General features: G+C 35.5%; 2 protein-coding genes across 3 annotated transcripts; one reads left to right on the top strand and one right to left on the bottom strand.

Moving 5' to 3' along the window:
- The first annotated feature begins 1,083 nt into the window (after positions 1–1,083).
- Positions 1,084–19,224, top strand: LOC133682358 (protein REDUCED CHLOROPLAST COVERAGE 1-like). Of its 2 annotated transcripts, XM_062105671.1 has the most exons (27): positions 1,084–1,423; positions 1,779–1,887; positions 2,009–2,070; positions 4,086–4,178; positions 4,915–4,987; positions 5,125–5,466; positions 5,568–5,635; positions 5,738–5,869; positions 6,199–6,240; positions 6,384–6,908; positions 7,019–7,173; positions 8,012–8,555; positions 8,630–8,692; positions 8,774–8,875; positions 9,849–10,166; positions 10,574–10,666; positions 10,768–10,869; positions 11,051–11,155; positions 11,359–11,492; positions 12,006–12,189; positions 12,691–12,822; positions 13,303–13,415; positions 14,240–14,330; positions 14,919–17,301; positions 17,602–17,681; positions 18,196–18,271; positions 18,837–19,224. In XM_062105671.1, the coding sequence occupies exons 2-24, from the start codon at positions 1,827–1,829 to the stop codon at positions 17,136–17,138; spliced, it is 5,754 nt and encodes a 1,917-aa protein (XP_061961655.1). In that variant the 5' UTR covers positions 1,084–1,423; positions 1,779–1,826; the 3' UTR covers positions 17,139–17,301; positions 17,602–17,681; positions 18,196–18,271; positions 18,837–19,224. The 2 variants fall into 2 exon arrangements, with proteins under 2 accessions (XP_061961655.1, XP_061961656.1); XM_062105672.1 differs by lacking the exons at positions 1,084–1,423; positions 1,779–1,887; positions 2,009–2,070; positions 4,086–4,178; positions 18,837–19,224 and having other exon boundaries at positions 4,970–5,039; positions 18,196–18,423.
- Positions 18,625–21,042, bottom strand: LOC133682359 (cytochrome b561 and DOMON domain-containing protein At3g61750-like). Its single transcript, XM_062105673.1, has 5 exons — positions 20,507–21,042; positions 20,022–20,418; positions 19,612–19,898; positions 19,226–19,515; positions 18,625–19,093 (listed from the first exon to the last, which is right to left on the bottom strand). Exons 1-4 carry the CDS (start codon positions 20,837–20,839, stop codon positions 19,240–19,242), a joined length of 1,293 nt encoding a protein of 430 aa, XP_061961657.1. The 5' UTR covers positions 20,840–21,042; the 3' UTR covers positions 18,625–19,093; positions 19,226–19,239.
- Positions 21,043–22,188: the final 1,146 nt, after the last annotated feature.

The raw sequence follows: 22,188 nt of genomic DNA, 5'->3' as shown, positions 1-22,188 counted from the left end.
ATCTTAATTTTTATTTATTTTATTTGAGATATTTTTTAAAATTAATTTTTTTATGATTTTATTTTCCTTTAGATTTTTTTCTTTATATCATATTTGATCGTTATATTTTTAATTTTATAAAATGATATTTTTTTTACAATGTTATTTTATTCGAGATTTTACAGTGATTTTTTTTTGTATTTGAGTGCAAGATTTGATAAATCAAGTATATTTATTCAATTACTTTACAAATATACTAATACAAGAGTTATTTTCATGTAAACAAATATATAAATAGAATATAAAATAGAAGTCTTCCTTGATTTTTTCTATTGATTTTTTTTAACCAGAGTGCCTACACTCAAACTCAAAAAATTTTATCCATCGAATACTTTGACAAGTTTTTATTATAAATTAGATGGTATGAAAGTTATCTCCTGTACAAGTGGATCCATGTATTATAAATAATCATTATTTCGTGATATTTTAGTATTTTGTTTCTCGAGTGTTGCAATCTGTGGGTGTATTAGTTTAAAATAAGACCACGTTGGGCCCTTGGGACTGCCAAGCCAGTCAATACATGTGTTTTTGGCATTATGGAGTAGACTATTTTATAAGAGTATTTTTTATTTTAAAATATATTAAAATAATTTATTTTCAGATTTTTTCTTGATATTAACACACTAAGATTTTTAAAAAATAATTAAAAAATATTAATTTAATATTTTTTTTCATATAAATATCAAATATACTTTTAAAACCAATCTAGACAGATGCATGAACGCAACGCCAAACCGCTACGATAACTTGTTGGATATCTGCAAATGCTCTGACTGTCTGATAGAAGACAAACTTTTCTTAATATGCGTGGTCCCATACAATACTTCCATCGGCCTTATCGGCTGTACCCTTTAGTTCTTGCCTTCGCACTCTTGCTTCTTTCAAAATACTAGAAAGCTATTTTCATTTTATATCATTAAAAAAATACGATGAATATTTTATACCATTACAAATTTAAAATATCCTATTATAAAAAAAATAAAATATCTTGAAATATGTTGATTACTGTATCAGCCAGCAGAAACTGCCATACATATCACCTGTCCGTTAAATCTCCGCCCTTCCTGCCTTATCACACCCACGCCTCCCCTCTATCCCTTCCTCTCTCTCGCCATTTCTTTCTAGTGGATGAGAGCTTCATTTCAGAAACCTCTTTAATGGTTAAGCCCTCTACCAGCATCCATTATTTGAAAGACGCCCTTTACCCTTCCTTCTTGCAGCTTTTTAGTCTTTTTTCTTAGAATTGTTTTCCGCATATACATATATAATTTTGTCTGGTGCAAGTATTACTGGTTCGAGCCATATATACAGTGCAATAAAGACCCTCTTTCTCTCTCTTCTTTAATTCTTAAAGCTCCGGAGCTCTTCTGAGTTCAGCTATCTGGTAATTATTTCTTGAGTTCCATATGTAACAATTCTTGAACTGGCCCGTGTTGTCATTAATTAATGAATGTCCTTGTCATGGAAGCAGCGTTCCCGTTCTGATATTCCCTGCGCTGTTTCAATTTTCTGCTGTTTTTGTTATTTTTTTTTCAAATTTCAACATCCATCCTCTTGGTTGGTGCTGGACTCTTTATTTATTTATTATTTCTGGTGCAAGAGGTGTTGGGATTTCATCTTCTCGATCGATTTCCTTAACAGGACTTGTTTTGGTATCCACGTAGCAATTCCAGCGAAGAGTTGTTATAAGTTTTTCTAGAAAAGGAAAAGAATACTCAATGAAAATTGTTGAAATATAGGTATACTTGAAGAGATTCCTGCTTATTTAACCAAGCAAAAGGCTGAAAATGGCACCTAGGAACAATCGTGGAAAGGCTAGAGGAGAGAAGAGGAAGAAGGACGAGAAGGGTATCAATTCAATTGTTTTTCTTTCCCAATAGAATCTTATTTTATTGATCATGAATAACCTCCTGACTCCATTTTATCTGTCATTATATCTAATGTTCTGTCTAATCTATGACTTGTGCAGTTCTTCCTGTGGTTACTGATATCACCATAAACCTTCCTGACGAAACTCATGTTGTTTTGAAGGTTTGTTCCTCCTTAGTCCCGGTTCTTATATTTGGAATTATTGATAATTGGCAAATTCCTTTCAATGAATTGTCATGTTAATTTGTTGCACTTGCATGGCATCTTCTACTCGTATCCTTTTCTGCATTTCTTGCAATTTGACTGGCATCTCTTGCTTGGTCTGGCTTTGCAAACTTTATTTTTGTAACGTGGCTCGAATACTTTAGCGCTCCAGCCATTGTTGATTGTCAACCAGGAGCTCATTGGCTGATTTTGAATCTACTTTTTAGGCCATGATTAATTGTCCGTTTAAATGACACAGGATTTGTTGGCTGGAAACATTAAATACTGATATCAACAGCACACGAAGGATAGGGTATTTATTATTTTTTAAAATATTTATTATTTTAAATTATAATAAAATTTATTTTTGATATTGTATATTAAAATGATTCAAAATATAAAAAATCATTTCGAAACAAAATAAAATTTTAAATTTTGATTGAAAACATATTAAGACTTAATATCAAACATCCCGAAATAGTCTGCACATAACGAAAAAAAAGTTTTGTATATAACATGAGCCCATTTTATTTTGTTTTTTTAAAATTTATTTTTTATGCTTTGAATTATAATTTTTTTGATATTTTCAGATTGTTTTAATATGTTAATATTAAAATTTAATTAAAAAAAATTAAAAATATTATTTTAATATATTTTTAAATAAAAAATACTTTAAAATATAATCATTACCGTAACAAACAAGCTGTGATAAAAAAATAATTTTATATATCCTGTTAGTTAGATTTTCACCGTAAGAATAATAGAAGTATATCATGTGACTTGCTTATACCCATGTTTAAATTTTACATGTCCAGAAGAGGAGAAGATTTGATATTTTAATTAAGATTCGATAAATAAAAATCTAATATTCAGTTTTGATAAGTTGTACTACGCGTGATAGATTTTGATTTTTTTTTAGTATTTCCTTTTAAAAAAATAATGAGAAATGTTTTGAAAATATAAAATTATATATAAGTTATGTAATGAGATGTATTTTTGTTATTTTTTATAATGAAAAATAAATTAAGAACACTACATTATTTTTAAATAGATTGGATGCAATTAAATATATAAATATAAGTTAAATATAATTTATACATTAAATAACTCATTTAGTAATGTGGCAGTTGTTGTTTTTTAAATATTTTTTTGTTTTGAAATATATTATAATAATATTTTTTATTTTTTAAAATTTATTTTTAATATTAGTATATTAAAAAAAATTAAAAAAATTTAATTCTTTTAAATATGAAAAACAAAAGTCATTTTCTCAATACAAGACTTCCAAATTAGTGTTACTATGTTTTCAATAAAATGTGTTGACAATTACCCCATAATTGATGGCACGTCCCATCCATTCCCTTATCACACGCTTGAATACGTGGTTTCAAAAAAAAGATGCGACGCAAGGTATACGAGTTTGGCTTTATGTGGATAGTCCTTTTTTAAAATGTTTTTATTTGAAAATATATTATAATATTTTTATTTTTAATATTAATAAATTAAAACAACAAAAATAAATATTAATTTAATATTTTTTTATATTAAACATATATTCAAAATAAATCCAGGCATAATTTTAATCATAAAAATAAATAGCTTCATAGTAGAAAACAAAAATTTTTAATTAGATTTTGTTTAAAAGTAATTTAAAGTGTGATGATTTTTATATTTTAAAAGTATTTTATATTTGAAAAAAATATTAAGATAATTTTTTAATATTTTTATTATATTAATATGTCGATATTAAAAACAAAAAAATATTTAAATATATTTTTAAATAAAAGTACTTTATATCCATACCAAACAAAAACCATATTTCATTCAATTAAATTCCTTGTTTGGTATAGGGTGACATTTCTTTCTTCTGTTTTTGATCGAATAAAAGGTGACATTTAGTTACTCATTTCGGGTCTTTTCTGTTTGCCCTCTTTAATCCAAACTCGTAATGCTAACTTGTAAATCTTGAACAGGGAATATCAACAGACAGAATCATAGATGTTCGTCGACTTTTATCGGTGAACACTGAAACGTGCCACATCACAAATTTTTCGTTGTCGCATGAGGTAAGGATAAAGAGAGAAAACTATTCGTACACTAATATTTTACTTATTATTTCTCCTAATATAATCTAACACGGACACTGTATAAATTGAAAGGTGTTGATCTTGTGGGCTAAGTCCAGATCATTAATTTCAAGCATGGCAAGACTGGTGAAGAATTTCATGGCATCAATATTTTTTATATGAATTTCATGAAATCATTAAGAATTTTTCTCAAATTCTTTAATAAGATAGGCTAAATGTTTCATATGACATTAAGTGAGCGTTTGGAAACGCGGTGCAAATTACGTTCCTTCAAAATTTAAATTTATCCTTTTTTTTTTATAAAAAATTAATTTTTTAATATTTTTTAAATCATTTTAATACGGTACAAAAATCACTTTAAATAGCAACGACATCCACACTTTCAAACAAACACATAAAATATAAAATATCTCAAATAACTCTTACACAGTACTAAAAATGATATTTCCTTTCAATTTCATTATCTGATATGGATAGCATGCATATAATTAATAATTTCATTAGTTTATTTAATAGAATAGTCCCATCGAGAAATAAAAATTCTTTAATGGTATAATTAAAAAAAAAATAGTTTGGGTATATGATTGAGATTATCCAGCAGCTGGGTGGGTAAATTTGAAGCTTCCCGTATTTTTTTTATGTGTACTTCCAAAATTATCTCTAAAAAATGAGAGGGGCATTAAAGTAATCTGACTTTGTCATGGTTTATTTACAGGTTAGAGGAGCGCGGTTAAAAGACACGGTCGACGTGTCAGCACTCAAGCCTTGCGTTCTCACTTTAACCAATGGTAAAAGGCAAAAATCCCGACCAACAAACGACGCCGTTTCAGATATTAAACAGTATTTCAAGCGACAGCGTTTAATTTTTCCATTTTCGTTTTCGTTTACCCGCTACATTCTCCATATCTTTTTCTCGTTGTTACAGAGGACCTCGATGAGGAGCTTGCAGTGGCGCACGTTAGACGACTCCTGGACATTGTGGCATGCACAACGTGCTTCGGTCCATCGGCGAGTGCGCATGATAAGATCAAGTCCGATATCGGAAAGAATGCGCCGGCTGCGCAGGATAATAAGACTTCTAAGAAAACCACCGCTAAATCTCCATCCTCCTCCACCAACACCACCACGAATAAACAATCATCGTCACCAAAATCAGCATCAAAAGATGTTCCGGTGGATGCAGAAGAAGAAATGAGCCACTCGTGCCCCAAGCTTGGGAGCTTTTACGAGTTCTTCTCTCTCTCGCATCTCAGTCCTCCTCTTCAATGTACTCTCTCTCTCTCTCTAATTATAAATAAACGAGTGTAATTTTGAGATAATTGATGGTATAACTGGAAATAATGGAAAATGTGGTTGGCGTTGATGCAGTTATAAGGAAGGCAACGAAAAGACGGATTGATGAGATCTCCGTGGATGATCATCTTTTCTCTCTTGACGTAAGATTGTTTTATTTATGAATCTGATTTTATCTTCTTTTTTTTTTGTCTAAAATCTTTTGACGAGGTTTTTTTTTCCTTAATTGTTGTTAAAATGATCAGGTGAAGCTATGCAATGGGAAGCTGGTTCAAGTTGAAGCTTGCAAAAAGGGATTTTATGGTGTTGGAAAGCAGAGGATTTTATGTAACAATCTTGTTGATTTGCTAAGGCAGCTTAGTCGAGCTTTTGATAATGTTAGTTTCACTACCTTACCCAATTTTTCTGGCTCTTTTTTTTTTAAACTGTAGTAGTTTTTTTTTTCCTTTTCTTTTTGTATTGGATAATATTCGAATTGGTGCATCCTCTATCATTTATCGAGTGGAATCCATTAATTTTCTCAAAAGATTTTTTTTTGCGGATAAACAGTACTTGTACTTGCTAACGTCACATGCTTTTCTAGTAATTTTGTTAATATATGAAGTTTGGTCTGTAAATCAACAGTCTTATCTTTTGTTGAGATGTATTTTTTGTTTTCGGTTTAGATTTTGTTGAAATGATATAGATGTCATGTCTTATGTGTCAGGCTTACGATGAGCTCATGAAAGCATTTGCAGAGCGTAACAAGGTATGTACCGTTTGTGTTGTTATGGTTATCTCAAAAGAAGAAGGGAAATAAATTGTTCAAATGTAATTTAATGATTTCTGTCTGACGTTGTGGTTCTCGTTTTCAATTATTAATCTTTTTGTTTCTTCCTGGCCATTGATTAGTTCGGGAATCTTCCATATGGTTTTAGAGCAAACACGTGGCTTATCCCTCCCGTAGCAGCACAGCTGCCATCAGTTTGTCCTCCTCTTCCTGTTGAGGATGAAACATGGGGAGGAACTGGAGGTGGTCTTGGAAGAGATGGGAAAAAGGATTACATACCTTGGGCCGACGAGTTTTTGTTTGTCGCATCTATGCCTTGCAAGACAGCTGAGGAGAGGCAGATTCGGGACAGGAAAGCCTTCCTGCTTCACAGCCTTTTTGTCGATGTTGCCATTTTCAGAGCCATTAAAACTGTGCAACATGTAAAATTAAAGCCAAATTTATTGGGTTCGGTTGCAAACAGTAATATTCCTTACACAGAGAGAGATGGGGATTTAAGCATCAAAGTTATGAAAGATGCTACCAATGCAAGCTCTAAAGTAGACACTAAAATTGATGGGATTCAAGCAAATGGAACTGATAAGAAAAATTCAGTAGAGAGGAACCTTCTGAAAGGGATCACAGCTGATGAGAACACTGCTGCTCATGTAAGTTCCAGAAAATGTAATTGTTCAATGATGCTCTTCCAAGGGTTTGGTGTTTTAATTTTGGTTTAATTGGTAAACTGGTTGAATTCTGTTTTGCATCTTGACTGCAGGACATTGCAACACTTGGTACTGTTAATGTAAGATACTGTGGTTTCATTGCTATTGTAAAAGCTGAGGCGAGGGAGGAAAAGAAAGCCAGTCCTCCATCCAAAAGTATTGACCTTGAACAGCCTGAAGGTGGTGCAAATGCCCTTAACATCAACAGGTTCTTACCATCTTTTCCTATGCACGAATGAGTACTAAAATTAGCCACCTCCCCACACAGTTAATAGTTTCACAAGCAATAGAGATCTTAGATATTATCTGCTAGTGAAATTGTATAAATGCAATTGATGAACTAAAATTACCTAATGGTGAACTGTGCTAAAAATCATATACAATTGCTGCACTAGCTTTGAACAAGCACAACACGAGTGGGGAACCTATAGTTTTGTTGTTTTCTATATGGATTTGTCAAAAGACAGATGCCAGTCCAATATAATAAATTTAGTCAGCTTTGATTTATGAAGTGTTTTTGCATTTTGAGAAGTGGATCTTTGTCTTAAACAATTTTAGAATGCAATGATGATCCAATTCGATACTGCGATGTCGTTTCCATTTCAACTAGATTATGCTGAAGTTACATGTCAACCCTGCTTTTTACTTGAGAATTTTGACATGGAATCTTAATTTTTCCTATCTTGGAAAATACCAATCATGTCATACGATTTTCAACCTCAAAATTTTCAAAGATGGAAGTCTTTGAAAGGTGATTTGATTGATTCTCCATGTGCATGGCATGTTAGTTCTTACCTGTAAATCTATTTTTTATCACTAGGTTTTAGGTTCTATGACATGCATTCCCACACTACATGTGTATTATTGTACTGATCATAATGATAGTAACATTACACTGGAATGAAAGATATTTATAGCCAAAAGCCAAGCCTCCAGATTTTAATATTATGACTTCATGGTGATAGCACACACTCTTTAATTTGGTTATTTTCTTGTTGTTTGGCTGCATTCGTTATGCAGAAGTCTTAACTTTTCCTCCCTTACAGCTTGAGACTACTACTTCACAAACCAACACCTTCAGAACACACTAAGCGGACACCAAATTTGCAAACTTTAGAGTTTGAAGAGCTCAATGCTTCCGAAGCATTTGTAGAGAGATTACTGGAAGAAAGTCTTACCAGGCTTGAAGAAGAGGTACTGAAGCAGGATCATTTGGTGAGATGGGAACTTGGAGCCTGCTGGATACAGCATTTGCAAGACCAGAAAAATACTGAAAAAGATAAGAAATCATCCACTGAGAAGGGCAAGAAGCCTTCCACAGAAACAGAACTGAAGGTTGAGGGACTTGGGACCCCTCTTAAGTCCCTTAAGAACAAGAAAAAATCAGATGAAAGCAGTGTAAAAATGCAGCCGGAGAATTCAAGACCTGCCTCTGATGGTTTAAGTGGGGCAGTTGAAGATGCTACACTGGCATCTGTGGAATCTCACCTTGAAACTGAGGCTAAAGAGAATGAGCTTGCACTGCAGCAGTTGTTGTCCGATGCAGCCTTTGCTCGACTAAAAGAATCAGACACTGGACTTCATTGCAAGGTAGTATTTCCTTGACTGGTCATTGCCTTTTCTTTTCCAGTAAGGTGTGAACTAACCTATGAAGTGATCAACAGTCTCTGCAACAGCTAATTGACTTGTCTCAGAAATATTACACTGAAGTTGCTCTTCCTAAACTGGTACTCTACCCTTTTCATTAAATATCTCAACCAATCTGCATTTCTAGAAGTTTATTATTGAGTACCGGTAAAAAAACGCAGGTAGCAGATTTTGGTTCTTTGGAGCTTTCACCCGTTGATGGTCGGACTCTAACTGATTTTATGCATACCAGAGGTCTTCAGATGCGCTCTCTTGGGCGTGTTGTAAGTTCTCAGTTATCATGCACCCTGGCTTTTAATGTCTAGTACATGTTTTATTTACATTTATTTGCCCACAAAGAAAATTTTAATTCCATATTTACCATCCTGTTGGGCACATTTATGTCTAACTTTAACGAATGCATTTGTTTTTACACAAATGTTTTTTTTTTAATATAAAAAACTGTGTTTGTGCTATAACCATCCAGTTTTTTTGGAGGATGTCCCAATCAGATCCTTGTATTTCCATGCTTGACAATGATACCTGCCATCATGCCATTGTTCATTCATATGTATAAACATGCATGTGAAGATTGTTGTCTGAGCCAGTGCAAGTGTTAACTGTATGTGATCCTTATAGTTTTAAAAGGCCTTTTCGACACACTTAGGCATGCTTGAAGCGCAGCAGTGATAAATAGCCTTAAGGCATTGATTTTTGAGTGGTAATCTTGTGTGGCCTAGACTTCACTAGATATAGAGTGAGTTTCACAAGATAAGGCACATGCCCTTAAGATCTTCGTGAGCAGCTTCTGCAGTTGAGGGCTCAGTCACTTACTCTTAAATGACATTGACTGAAGGCTGGGTCAGCTCACTTATTTTGCTAATTGTAGCATAATTGACAGGGCTTAATACTGCATATAAAAAAATTACCTATTTTTCACATATAAAGATGCACATCTATTTTATTTCATGTGTGTACATTTATTGTACTTTATAAATTTATCATTTATGTAAACTTGCACCAAATGCTAATTTTTCTTCATAAATGGTGTTTTTAATTTATAAGAGTATTGAATTAACTTTATAAATGACTGCTGATATTTGTGCATTTTGATGTGCCTCCTTTAACTTCGGTTCGCCCATAGTTTTCAATTCTAGTAAGCTAATGTGTTACCAACTCCTCTTATAATTGTGAATGTTTACCTTTTAATTCAGATTTCCATATTGGGTAATTTCTGCTATTTATCTTATAAAACAGGTAAAGCTTTCTGAAAAGCTGTTGCATGTACAGTCACTCTGCATTCATGAGATGATAGTACGAGCTTTTAAGCATATACTTCAGGCTGTGATTGCTGCTGTTGTGGACCAAGAGAAAATGGCTGTATCAATAGCTGCTGCATTAAATCTGATGCTCGGGATTCCTGAAACCAGAGATTCAATCAAGTCTTGCCATGTCCACCCTCTTGTATGGAGATGGCTGGAGGTATTTTTGAAGAAGCGGTATGAATGGGATCTTAGCAGCTTAAACTTCAAAGATGTGAGGAAATTTGCAATCTTGCGAGGGTTGTGCCACAAGGTAAATATCTGCATGTGCTCTAGAATGCATGACAAGTGGGATATAGAGACTCAAAATTCTTTAATCTACAAGAAGCTTGCTTGCTTGCTTCCAATTTTTGGGATTCTAACAAATTGACTATGAATCATTGGCAATTAATCCGCTGGTTTCAGTTTAACTATGCCCAACTTGAAGATTATTTTTGGTGAGGCACAATTGTAAACCTGTAACTCACAGCATTGTTTCCCACAAATGGCGATGACTCCTTTTTCATCCCTGCATGTGACATTCCTCCAAATGAAACAATACCTTTTAAAGGAATGGATTGCATATTCATGCAAATGTAGTTGATGTTTTATTTGATTTGGGAAAATCGAATCAGGGACATACATAAACTGACACTCTTATTTTTTCTCCCCTCCTCTCAGGTGGGCATTGAGTTGGTTCCGAGGGATTTTGATATGGATTCTCCACATCCATTCAGAAAATCAGATGTTGTCAGTCTGGTTCCACTACATAAGGTGAGTACTTGAGATTGATGTGAACAAGCTTTTCTTCATCCTGTCTGAAAACCAGTCAAAATTTGTCCAAACCATATTGATTTGTGCCCTTTTATTTTCAGCAAGCAGCATGCTCCTCTGCAGATGGAAGGCAACTCCTGGAATCATCAAAAACAGCCTTGGACAAGGGAAAACTTGAAGATGCAGTCACCTATGGGACAAAGGTACATGCATTCTGAAATTACACTTCTGATATTCTCTTTGCAAATGCATAGTTGTCATGGCTTCTTTTATAATAATGCTTTTCCCTGTTTTTTCCATGTCAACGAGGTGCTACACTATGTAATCATCTTTTTCTATTGGTATTGTAGTTTATTAGCTGATTCACATCTTTGGTGTTTCCAGGCTCTTGCAAAGCTAGTGGCAGTTTGTGGTCCCTACCATCGAATGACTGCAGGAGCATACAGCCTTCTTGCTGTAGTATTATATCACACTGGAGACTTCAATCAGGTCTATTTATTATCAATTTTTTTCCTGTGTAGCTGGAGATTTTCACCAGCAACACTCAGATTATAGTCACATTGCTAAATTTCTTTCAATAATCTGTGGCAGAATGACTTGTTATATAGTCACAGAATCAACCCAGAAACTTTGCATTCCTTTATTTTAGGGTTTACCTTTTGTGCTGATTTAATATTCTGTTCGCTTTACAGGCCACTATATATCAGCAAAAAGCCTTGGATATTAATGAAAGGGAACTAGGACTTGATCATCCAGACACAATGAAAAGCTATGGGGATCTTGCTGTGTTCTATTACAGACTTCAACATACAGAGCTGGCTCTCAAGTATGCTTTTCATTCTTCGTGCATTAATAATTTTAGGTTTGCATGATACTAAGTAATTTCATGTTTCACATTCATTATATTTTGATCTGGTTCTGTCTTGATGTTGACTGGTTGCCTTGTGGACTACCTGATCGTATTCAATTATCCCTCTTTAGAATTATCAGAATAATGATCGCTCTCATTGTGATTCCACTCCATAAATTTGAAATATCTGTTGCTCTAATAATAATCATATTTAAGCGACATGGTTCCTTCTATTGTTTTTGACAAACAAGGTTCTTATCTATGTTGCTCAAACCTAGATCCTTTCTTTTTTCATTTTGGATTTCTGAAGTGTGATCCAGTCTTATCTGTCTTTTCTAAAGTTTTTTTTTCCCATACTTCTTTTGTGAGTCTTCGGAGATACCCACAGTTAGATTCATATATACCATAATTCATGATAATCTGTTCATGTTTCGTGGTTTAACTTTACCCTAGTTTGAGACTCTTGAGATTAGTACTGTTGTTGATTAGGTATGTAAAGCGTGCTTTGTATCTCTTACATCTCACATGCGGTCCATCACACCCAAACACTGCTGCAACATACATCAATGTGGCTATGATGGAGGAAGGTCTGGGGAATGTGCATGTCGCCCTCAGATATCTTCATAAAGCTCTAAAATGCAACCAAAAGTTACTTGGACCAGACCATATTCAGGTTTTAATTTGCCCTTCTCCTGAAGTTTGTTTATGTTATATTTTTCATAATATGCTCACTATTTTCTAGGTGATGACAGAAAGTAAAATGGTTGGGCAAGCTTGTTATATGCTTAATTGAAGTTAATTATTTAATGCAACACGCATTACCTTCATATTAACTAAGAAGTGTTCTAAACAATCAGATACAATAAACTTTCCATATTGTAATTAATTAACCTTAAGAATTGCCATATCGATTTCTTTCTTCCTCTTTAACTATAAAAATCCTCAAAAGGGGAAACAAAGAATGTTCATAAGCATTGAGCATTTCAGATGGTCGGTAGTCAGTACTCCATCTTTAAGCACTTTGCTGCATCTATTGAAACAATAAATGGCTAATGAAATTTCATTTTTCACTTGCTACATACTATAAATGATCTATTTACTATATCTGGAAAAATTAGCGCATTTAATTCTTTTTGAGAGGTAATCCTTTTTTGTTTCTGGTTAATGATGCCAGACTGCTGCAAGCTACCATGCAATAGCAATTGCACTCTCATTGATGGAAGCATATCCTTTGAGTGTTCAACATGAACAAACAACCTTGCAAATTCTCCGAGCAAAGCTGGGTCCAGATGATTTACGCACTCAGGTCTCTTGCTAAATTCATTAATTAATCAACCCTTCCCATTTCTCTCCTCTTAAGCATTCATGTTACGTCATCTACTTTGAGCTAGAAACACTCATTAGTCTGATAGTACTAGGCACACTTAATGAATTTGAACATCTTGAAAGTATTATATTCATAATTGATAACACATGTGCAATCCTCTGAGCTACTCTCCTGACTTGGTGATCCAAAGGTTGAAGTGAAGATAAGTTTGCAATTAATTAGGTCCCTGAGGATTATTTTGGCTTTCACCATGACATGGAGCCATGAAATGAATGGCTCCAAGTCGATGAGTTCAAGCCTTCAAGGACTACATGAGATCTGTTTTACTTTCTCTCTGTCCCTCTCTCTCTGACATAGAGATTCATTACCAAGTTTTGTACTTTTCAGAAGGGCATGTTTATATATGTGCTTATGACTCCTATCCAGTTGTAATTTTAATTTTTTAATAAAATGCTGCAGGATGCTGCTGCTTGGCTTGAGTATTTTGAATCCAAGGCTTTTGAACAGCAAGAAGCTGTGCGAAATGGTACTAAGAAGCCTGATGCATCAATTGCTAGCAAAGGCCACCTTAGGTAAATTAGCAGAACACTGGACTATTGTTGTTGCTTCATTTAATTATTTTATACAGTTTATTCTTCCACTTCTTTTACTAATCACACCATTTGGATGCTCTGCTATTGGTGTGGTTACTTTTTTATATCGGATCTGCATGAAAAACAATTTATGCTCTTTAAATTTTGCTGGAAATACATACATGAAATTGTAACAAGTTAACTTCAACAAGTACACACAAAGATAAAGGAAAGGGGGAAGATTTAATGCTTGAAGTTTCTTCATGATCTTTGCTACATGCACAAACACCATTTGGATGCTCTGCTATTGGTGTGGTTATTGTTTTTATATGGGACTTGCATGAAAAAAAATTTATGCTCTTTAAATTTTGTTGGAAATACATACATGAAATTGTAATAAGTTAACTTCAACACACACACACACACAAAAATAAAGGAAAAGGGGAAGATTTAATGCTTGAAGTTTCTTCATGATCTTTGCTACATGCACAAACATCACTCAGCAAGGACTGTCCATCTCACATTCAGTAACTTCCCCAAAGATTTTTCTTTGGTCAAGAAGCATGTCAAATACTTGCCCAGAGCATCATATCTATCCTGTTCATATACTATTTTGCTGTTCCTGCACCAGAATACTTTTGAAATGGATGTGCAGAATAATTTGATCTGGTTGGATGCCACTATTGCTTTCTATATGATCATATGCACCACGAACATGCTGTTACATGTGAATGCAATCTACATAACTGGCTTATGATGCAAACTCTTGTTCAAGCTGACATCTTGAAACTAATAGTTTTTACTTTTTTTTTAATATTTGGCAGTGTGTCAGATTTGCTGGACTATATTAATCCAAGTCGTGATGCTAAGGTGAGAGATGTTGTTGCTGGAAAGAGAAAGAGCTATATCACAAAGGTACCTGGATATTCTTGTTTGATTAAAACAACTCTAACCCATCATACAGCCTATGACTCCAGGGATATTCTTGTTTGATTAAAACAACTCTAACCCATCATACAGCCTACGACTCCAGGGAAAAATTACACCAGTTTCATGAATCTTGCACTTAACTGAAAAAGAATAGATAATAGGCCACTCATTTGTGAAGTGAACATCTTAGGGGTTCCCTACTGGATCATTTGGAATACTGTAGAAACAATTCTCTTGCATGAACTGACACTGTCCCTTTCAAAGGCTCAGGAAACTAGTTGTCTTTGTTATAGAGGTACAATGACAAGAAAGCAGAGGCAAGATCTAGAATAATTATGATTTCTCCTTCGAACTTTTCCTTCTCTAATACTGTTAACAGTGAAGGCCTGTCACTTTTCTTGTTGTAATTGAAGTAATGAAAAAAAGATGAAATGAAGATCCACCATGGAGATCAAGTATTTTGCCAAGCTATATTTCAGAATGGTTACTGACTTGGAAAATTACAACGTTTTGTACAGTCACCTCTAATTTTTTCTTTAATACAACATGCCTTTGCAACCTTTTGCTTTTCAGGTAAAGGATAAAACCCAGCCAAATGTCAGTACGGAAAGTTCCGATGAATCTACAAAAGATGCTCTTAAAGATGCTTCAGATGTGAAGATACCAGTGCCTGAAGATGATGCTTCCCAAGAGACCAGCTCTGCCCAAGTTCAACTCCAGACACCTGCTGTGGAAGAGAATGTGGAAAAAAAACCAAGCATCTGGACTGAAGCCTTGCTTGAAACTCATGCTGAAGGAGATGATGGATGGCAACCAGTTCAAAGGCCAAGATCAGCTGGCTTGTATGGGCGACGTCTAAAGCAGCGGTGGGGGATTGTTGGAAAAGTTTATAGTTATCACAAAAAGATTGTGGATGCTAACATGGATTATGCTCCTGTCAAGAATGCTCACCAGAATAGTAAGTATTACCTTTTAAAGAAACGAGCACCATCTCATGGAAGTTATGGAGACCACCAAACCACCAATCTCCCTCCAGGTGCCAAATTTGGGAGGAGAATGGTTAAAGCTGTAACCTACAGGGTCAAGTCTGTTCCTTCATCTTATAAAACTTCTACAACAGAGAATACCAGGATTGGCAGCAAGGCTCTTACTTCATCAGAATCGGCTCGAGTTTCTTCCCCTAATGACATTCGTCCATCAAAGAATTCAATAGCGAGTCTTGGAAAATCTCTTTCATACAAGGAAGTAGCATTGGCACCACCAGGTACCATTGCTAAGTTGCAGGCGTGGTTTCCCCAAACTGATAATTCAGATAACCAGGAAATTGGTGATGGAAAACTTGAAGAGACAAATGAAGCAAAAGCAATTGTTGGTTCAGTAGTAATGGGTGTGGAAGAAAGAAGTGGAGAGAAGGATGAGAATTCTGAATCAGATTACACGGATGATTTGAAGAAGGAAATAGTTGGTGTTCATAAAATGGAAGAACAACACTCAACTCACGTGTTGGAAGAAAATTCCTCCCTGATGGTGTCTCAGAGTGTGCAAGGACATGAATCTGGTGATATTGAGGTTCATGAAATTATACAGAATGGAATGTTGATTGACCAGATGCCAAATTCAATTGATTCCCTTCCAAAGGAACCTCATGAGAAGGATTCATCTAGTGAATTTGATCCACAAGTTGATCTCAACTCCACTTTGCCTGGAGCAGAGGACTTGAAGGACAAACCATTGATTTTGAATTCAGGCGATGCTCAGGGATTACCAAATAAGAAATTGTCTGCTTCTGCAGCTCCTTTCAACCCATCAACATCCATTGGACGTGCTCCACCAGTTGCCATCAACATCCCTCTTCCTTCTGCTCCTGGTGCTGTTCCAGCTGTTGCACCTTGGCCTGTAAACATGACTCTTCACCCTGGACCTGCAACTGTCATACGCCCCATTAATCCAATGTCCTCCCCACACCATCCATACCCATACCCCTCACAACCACCAACCCCAAACATGATACAGCCATTGCCCTTTATGTATCCTCCTTACAGTCAAGCAGTACCAACTAGTACATTTCCTGTTACTAGCAGCGCCTTCCATCCTAATCATTTCTCCTGGCAGTGCAATGCGAGCCCCAATATGTCAGAGTTTATTCCTACCACAGTATGGCCTGGCTGCCTTGCAGTGGAGTTATCTGTCCTGCCACCTGTTGTTGAGCCAATTGCTGATCCTCTATTGGAGCCTAAAGCACAATTTGAAAATTCTGAAAGCCCAAGTCCACCTCCAATTCTGTCAGTGGTCATTGACAACATAGGAGAAGCAAACGAAGAAGCAAACCTTCAAGCATCAGACATAAATGACAATGTGAAGGAATTGACTGGGGCTGGGTTGGAAAATATAAAGGAAAATGGCCATTCAAATCCATCCTTCCTTCAAGCATCAGACAGAAATGACAATGTGAAGGAATTGACTGGGGCTGGGTTGGAAAATATAAAGGAAAATGGTCATTCAAATCCATCCAAAGCTGAAATTTATAGGAATGATTCGAGTCAGGAAAAAGGCTCACAAGAAAATGTCACTAGCAGTATTGACCAGCAGATTAATGAGGAGAAAACCTTCAGCATTTTGTTAAGGGGAAAGAGAAACCGGAAGCAGACTCTGAGAATGCCAATGAGCTTGCTTAGTCGACCATATGGCTCACAGTCTTTTAAAGTTATATATAACAGAGTGGTAAGAGGCAGTGAATCTCCCAAATCTACAAGCTTTGCTGCAGGTGAAGGTTGTACAACTAGTGCTACATGATCCTAGGTTCTGCTGTTCTTTCCAATCAAGCGATTCCATATAAGCAGGATTGTGTGGAGAAAACTGGAAGATAATATCTTTATTGGATCATATGCGTGAGGGGCACAAGTATCTTGAGTATATTCTGGCTTTCATGGTCACAGCACCTTCTGCAAATTTAAAGGTTTGTTCTCTATAATCAAAGCCAATGTAATTTTTGTTTTCTTGACTAACAAAAACAGGTAACTTATCTGTTGAACCTGAGGAAATTTCCATTTCATGAACTGCTTCTTTGATCTTCTATTTTCTTATGTAAATACATATTTGTAAACACTGCTCTCTGCAGTATCTTTCTAGACCTCCATATCACAACCATAGGGCAATATGCAGGCTGAACTTTCTCTTAGTCTATGGATAGAATTTGGTGTAAGTGTATGCAAGATTTATTTGTGACTAGTATATTTATGTTCTGATAAATTTGCAGTTCTCCATTTGACTTGGTTTGTGCCTGTGCAATTGGATAGTGGATACACAGTAACAGATGCTTCCATTTTGTTGCTCCAGGTATTTCTGTCTCTCTTTCTATCTCTTCTTGTTAATTCCAGAAACGGTACCATTTTAGCATAATAAACGGGCCCGGTCAAAAGAGAGAAACTGTCATTTTTAATGAGTTGCTGCCTTGTGATGGATTCTTCTTAAAATGTACCATAATTGATTCCTTTGAATAACCATCAAGAGATGTCTGGGTAGTGGATATATAACAGAACTTGGACGCCCAAAGGTTTTTTCTTCCATGACTTGAAGTTGCCATGATTTCGGTAAAAAATAATTCATTTCCTGCAAGTCACATAAACAAAAGCACCGACTTACCGGAACAAAAAAAGTGAAGTCACCCATAACTTGAAATTACCGACTTACCGGAACAAAAAAAGTGAAGTCACCCATAACTTGAAATTACTTGCTGATGCTCAAGTGACATCAAGTTGGAGATTAGCAGGCAAAAGAGGTTGAAAGGTTCTAGTCTGCTATATAGAGCCACATTTTTTGGGCCTTATTCTGGGTGTTGCTTGATGTGCAGGTTTACAGTAGGAAGTCTACCATTTGAATCTTCAGCACATGTTTCGTCAAGTTGAAAATCTTGGCTGAAAATGCAGGTAGAAAATTTTGATAACTTGGATCACAGCATCTGCATACATCCAGTCCTTTTGGTTTCCCATATCTTTGACCTTGAAAAATTAATTTGATTGAATTGTAAATAAGGGGAACTTTTCCACTGAATTAATTATAGCTTTGACATTTGGTTCAAGTGCCGGTGCATAATTTCCTGTTATCTGAAAAATGCTTTACTGTCACTAAAACTAAAATATTTGGAACCTGTGAAATTCCCCGGCATCTCTCTTGCCAAAGGGCAGGCGAATTGTTTGTATTGTTAAAAGAGTGAAATAAATTCAACTTCAGCCAGAAGAGAAGAAAAGAGAAATTCAACTTCACTCTTTGAAAAAAAATATTCCAACCAAGAACGAGATGTAACTCTTTTGTTAATTCTTTTCGTGCCATTTCAATAAACATATTAAAAAAATATCTTTGCATTATCCTTGCCAAACACAATAGAATAAAAGACAACCCACAAATTCTAAATAGCTACACAGCATGCCAATTTCCTCACAAAAACGAAATCTTCCAACATACATATAACTTCAACTACTTCAATTTGTACAGAAAAGCTGACGGTCTCTCCAGCTTGGCAGACGCAATTATCCAGCCACAAACCGTATCCTTAGCATCCAGCCACCACACTGGGCACACAAGGAACAGCTTGTAAAATAGATTCAACACTCAGGTTCTGACTAGGTCCAAGATTGAACCAGAATGCAGCTGAACATGGCTTTCTGGCCTTGTCAAAAAAGATAATTGGTGCATGTCTGAGTACTTCTACCATTACTTTCAGATGCAAAATCTTTCATCAACCAGTTACCCTGTTTCACCAAATTACTCTTGAAATTTCTAGTAATATGGCCAAGGACGTAGACATAATACGCGTGTAAAGTTTTAAGGAAGCAGAGACTCAATTGAAAGAAAGGAAAATGCAGATTCTTTTAAAATGGTACCTGAAAACTGTGTACTAAATTGGATTCATTTGGAAGGTTTCAGGTGGAGTAGTCTTCTCTGATCTCCTCAACCATGTCAACGTTTCGAGAATAATAACTGTGACTAGAATCATAGTAATTAGAAACCCAAAGCCTATCTTCCATGACGTCCCTGCAGCTCCTAGATGGATTCCCCACACTATATTGAAGACTCCAAAGAAGAGGGCAATCCTTCCAAACCAGTGGTGGTACCAATTCCAGTACTTGCGGATCTTGGCATCTTTCTTAGGCCTTAAAAAGAACGCCAATATCTGAATCCCAGTTTGGAGCATTTATCAGAATGCATTTCATATGATCAACATGTGATTATGAAAAGCCCCTGTGCATAAAATCAGATGAGGACATACCTGAAGAATACTAAGAGTGAGAGCAAAGATGCCTATGCCTCTGTGTGATGGTACATTGGCATCAATCTTGCTATAGAGTTGCTGTCCAAGAACCACATTGGCAAGCCCCAAGAGAAATCCCAAAAACTGAATACCAGCATGTAGATAATACCAGAGTGGTTCTTTATGCTTCAAATACCTTGCAACAATTGCCCCACTAGGAAGGAATAGACCCCATGCCAAGGTTCCTAATACCCCGTGATTCTTCTTCATCTGCCCAGGATTTATATGTGCTCTAGACGCAGAACCTGTGGGAAGAGAAATCGAGACCAAATATGAGTCAGAGCAATTTTTGTGAGAGACCTACAAGAAAAATCATATGCTAAAAAAACAAAAAAAAGGAAGCCCAGCTCGGTGGAGATCAAACAAACCTGCAGTGAAGTCGAAAAGAATAGCGGTCTTGTCATCGTGCGCGGATAGGCGGTAGTGATTTGGATACCTGGTTCCGAAAGCCAATATGATTGGCTGGGAAGCGAGAGGTTTTTCAAACTTGGCTTGAAATGCCAAGTAAATCATAGCCCCATTAATCACAACAGCAGGTGGAACCTTTGTGAGGTCCAATTCACCTGCATCCTCTATGACCTGTGATGGCCTAGTACCTTGCAAGTAATACTCTTTGATTCTCGCCTGACCTTTCCTATTGAACCAGCCCACCATAGCACTGGATCCAACCATCCTTCCATCCTTCGAAAACCCCATTGCCACCCATCCGATTGTGTATACAGCAGATAATATAAAAGTCACCACATTATCTTCTTTCTTGTGATACTGCAGGCACAACATGATGATATTAGAGCATGCCCATGAGCAGAAACAAATGAGATCAAAGAAAAATGAATCGTCAGATTGGACTTACCCTCAACAGAAAAGTATTCCAAACTGGTTTGCAGACCATATTTGATATGTTACTATATGGTGGAGGAAGAAAACTACTCATATCGGTTTTGCAAAGCTCGGATCTTTCCTGATCCATAGCAACACCACTAGGGGCAGCATAAGCACCACCACTAAGAGTGCTATTGTCACCAATCTGATCTTCTTCTGTGACTGCAAAATCATAACCATCATCTTTGTTAGACTCATTTGACTTATCATCAGCAGCCACGAAGATCCTGAGTCTCGAGACAAAAAACAAGAAGCTTAATAAAACAAACACAAGCCTCGATTTTTGAAATCTTGAATTTGCCATGGAGATCGAAGGCTCGTAACAGGAAGCAGCCAAGGATGACAAGAACAAGAAGAAAGAATATTGCGAACGTGAAAGTGAAGGCAGTGGTCAGGTGGCGAGTAGTTGTTGAGAGGAAACAGTTTCTTGAAAATGAAGGGAAAATTATGGTTAGGTGATGGCGGGTAATCATCATTCCCGCCAGTTCTTGCAATCTCACCACCCAACGACAACATTCTTATCTCTCTCAATTTTGTTTTCAAATCACCGTTAAGATTAAGAAGATGTTACAAAGTAACATTGCTTAGAAAGCTGGAATTGGAAGTAAACTTGTTTTCACCACTGTTTTTTTTTTTTATATATATATATAAAAATATCTGTCATATATTTTTTTCTTAATCTAAAAATAACATTGATGTGGAGATGTCTATATATCTAGCTATCCTGAATCATACTCGTAAACCGGTTTCTTGGAATCCTATTTGAGGAAAGTTAATTAGGTTACACATCCCCTGCTATTATTATTAGAGAAAAAAAAATGTATGAAAAAGAAAAATTGTATTCCATTGGGATTTTTTTTCTTTCTGTTTTTTTACTTGTTATTTCGTTTGAAAATATATTAAAATAATATATTTTTTATTTATTAAAATTTATTTTTAGTATCAACATATTAAAACGATCTATAAATGATTTTTTATTATTTAAAACTAAAACTAAATTCAATTTTTTTTAATAATTTGATTGCATCAAAATAACAAACAATCAATATGTGATATTCCAAATCCTTATTATTAATTAATGGAATCGAAATGATCTTTGGATTGGTTAAAAAATCCCTCCAATTAGCTAGAATCCCTTGCTTGAACAAAGCTATAATAGATCTTGTGGAATTATATTGAATAATTGATGATATATTCCGCTTTGCTAAAAACCCGATACTTGTTTACCATCCACACATTGTCTGACCAAATCAAGTGAAAGTAGCAAGCTGTTGAAGGGCCTAGGTGATAGATAAAGGTGACGAACTTTAATTAGTGAGATCGAGACTTGTTTTGCATTAAAAGATACCAAGCAGGTTTAGTTTTGACAAACCAACGGAAAAAAAGAAGCGCTGGCCAATAATAATGCGTTTGTTGCTAGGTGAGGGGGTATTGAGCAGTCATTGTCTTGGGCAGTCAGATGTTGACATATTTTCTATGAAACATCTGAGCGAATTGTTTGTATTAACTATTAAGCAAGATCCATGCCTCACAGAGTCTTGATCATTAAGCTTGAGGAGCCAACAAAAAGGTGCCAGTTGGACATACATTATAATTAAGCCAGGAGCTAAGTAATCACAAATGCCTTTCTTCATCATTATAACATTAGTTACA

The sequence above is a fragment of the Populus nigra genome, chromosome 2 (genome assembly GCF_951802175.1).
Source record: "Populus nigra chromosome 2, ddPopNigr1.1, whole genome shotgun sequence".
NCBI classification, from domain to species: domain Eukaryota; kingdom Viridiplantae; phylum Streptophyta; class Magnoliopsida; order Malpighiales; family Salicaceae; genus Populus; species Populus nigra.
Note: the sequence above shows the minus strand (reverse complement) of the source record. Positions and strands in the feature narration are given on the sequence as shown.

Excerpts from the sequence above, each read along its gene's own strand:
- LOC133682359 (XM_062105673.1), bottom strand. The coding sequence starts at position 20,839 with ATGGCAAATTCAAGATTTCAAAAATCGAGGCTTGTGTTTGTTTTATTA. Across the intron at positions 19,899-20,021 it reads TCTTTTCGACTTCACTGCAG|GTTCTGCGTCTAGAGCACAT; the intron begins GTTTGTTTGATC and ends CTCTTCCCACAG. Across the intron at positions 19,516-19,611 it reads TCACTCTTAGTATTCTTCAG|ATATTGGCGTTCTTTTTAAG; the intron begins GTATGTCCTCAT and ends ACTGGGATTCAG.
- LOC133682358 (XM_062105671.1), top strand. The coding sequence starts at position 1,827 with ATGGCACCTAGGAACAATCGTGGAAAGGCTAGAGGAGAGAAGAGGAAG. Across the intron at positions 1,888-2,008 it reads GAGGAAGAAGGACGAGAAGG|TTCTTCCTGTGGTTACTGAT; the intron begins GTATCAATTCAA and ends TGACTTGTGCAG. Across the intron at positions 12,823-13,302 it reads CAGATGATTTACGCACTCAG|GATGCTGCTGCTTGGCTTGA; the intron begins GTCTCTTGCTAA and ends AAAATGCTGCAG.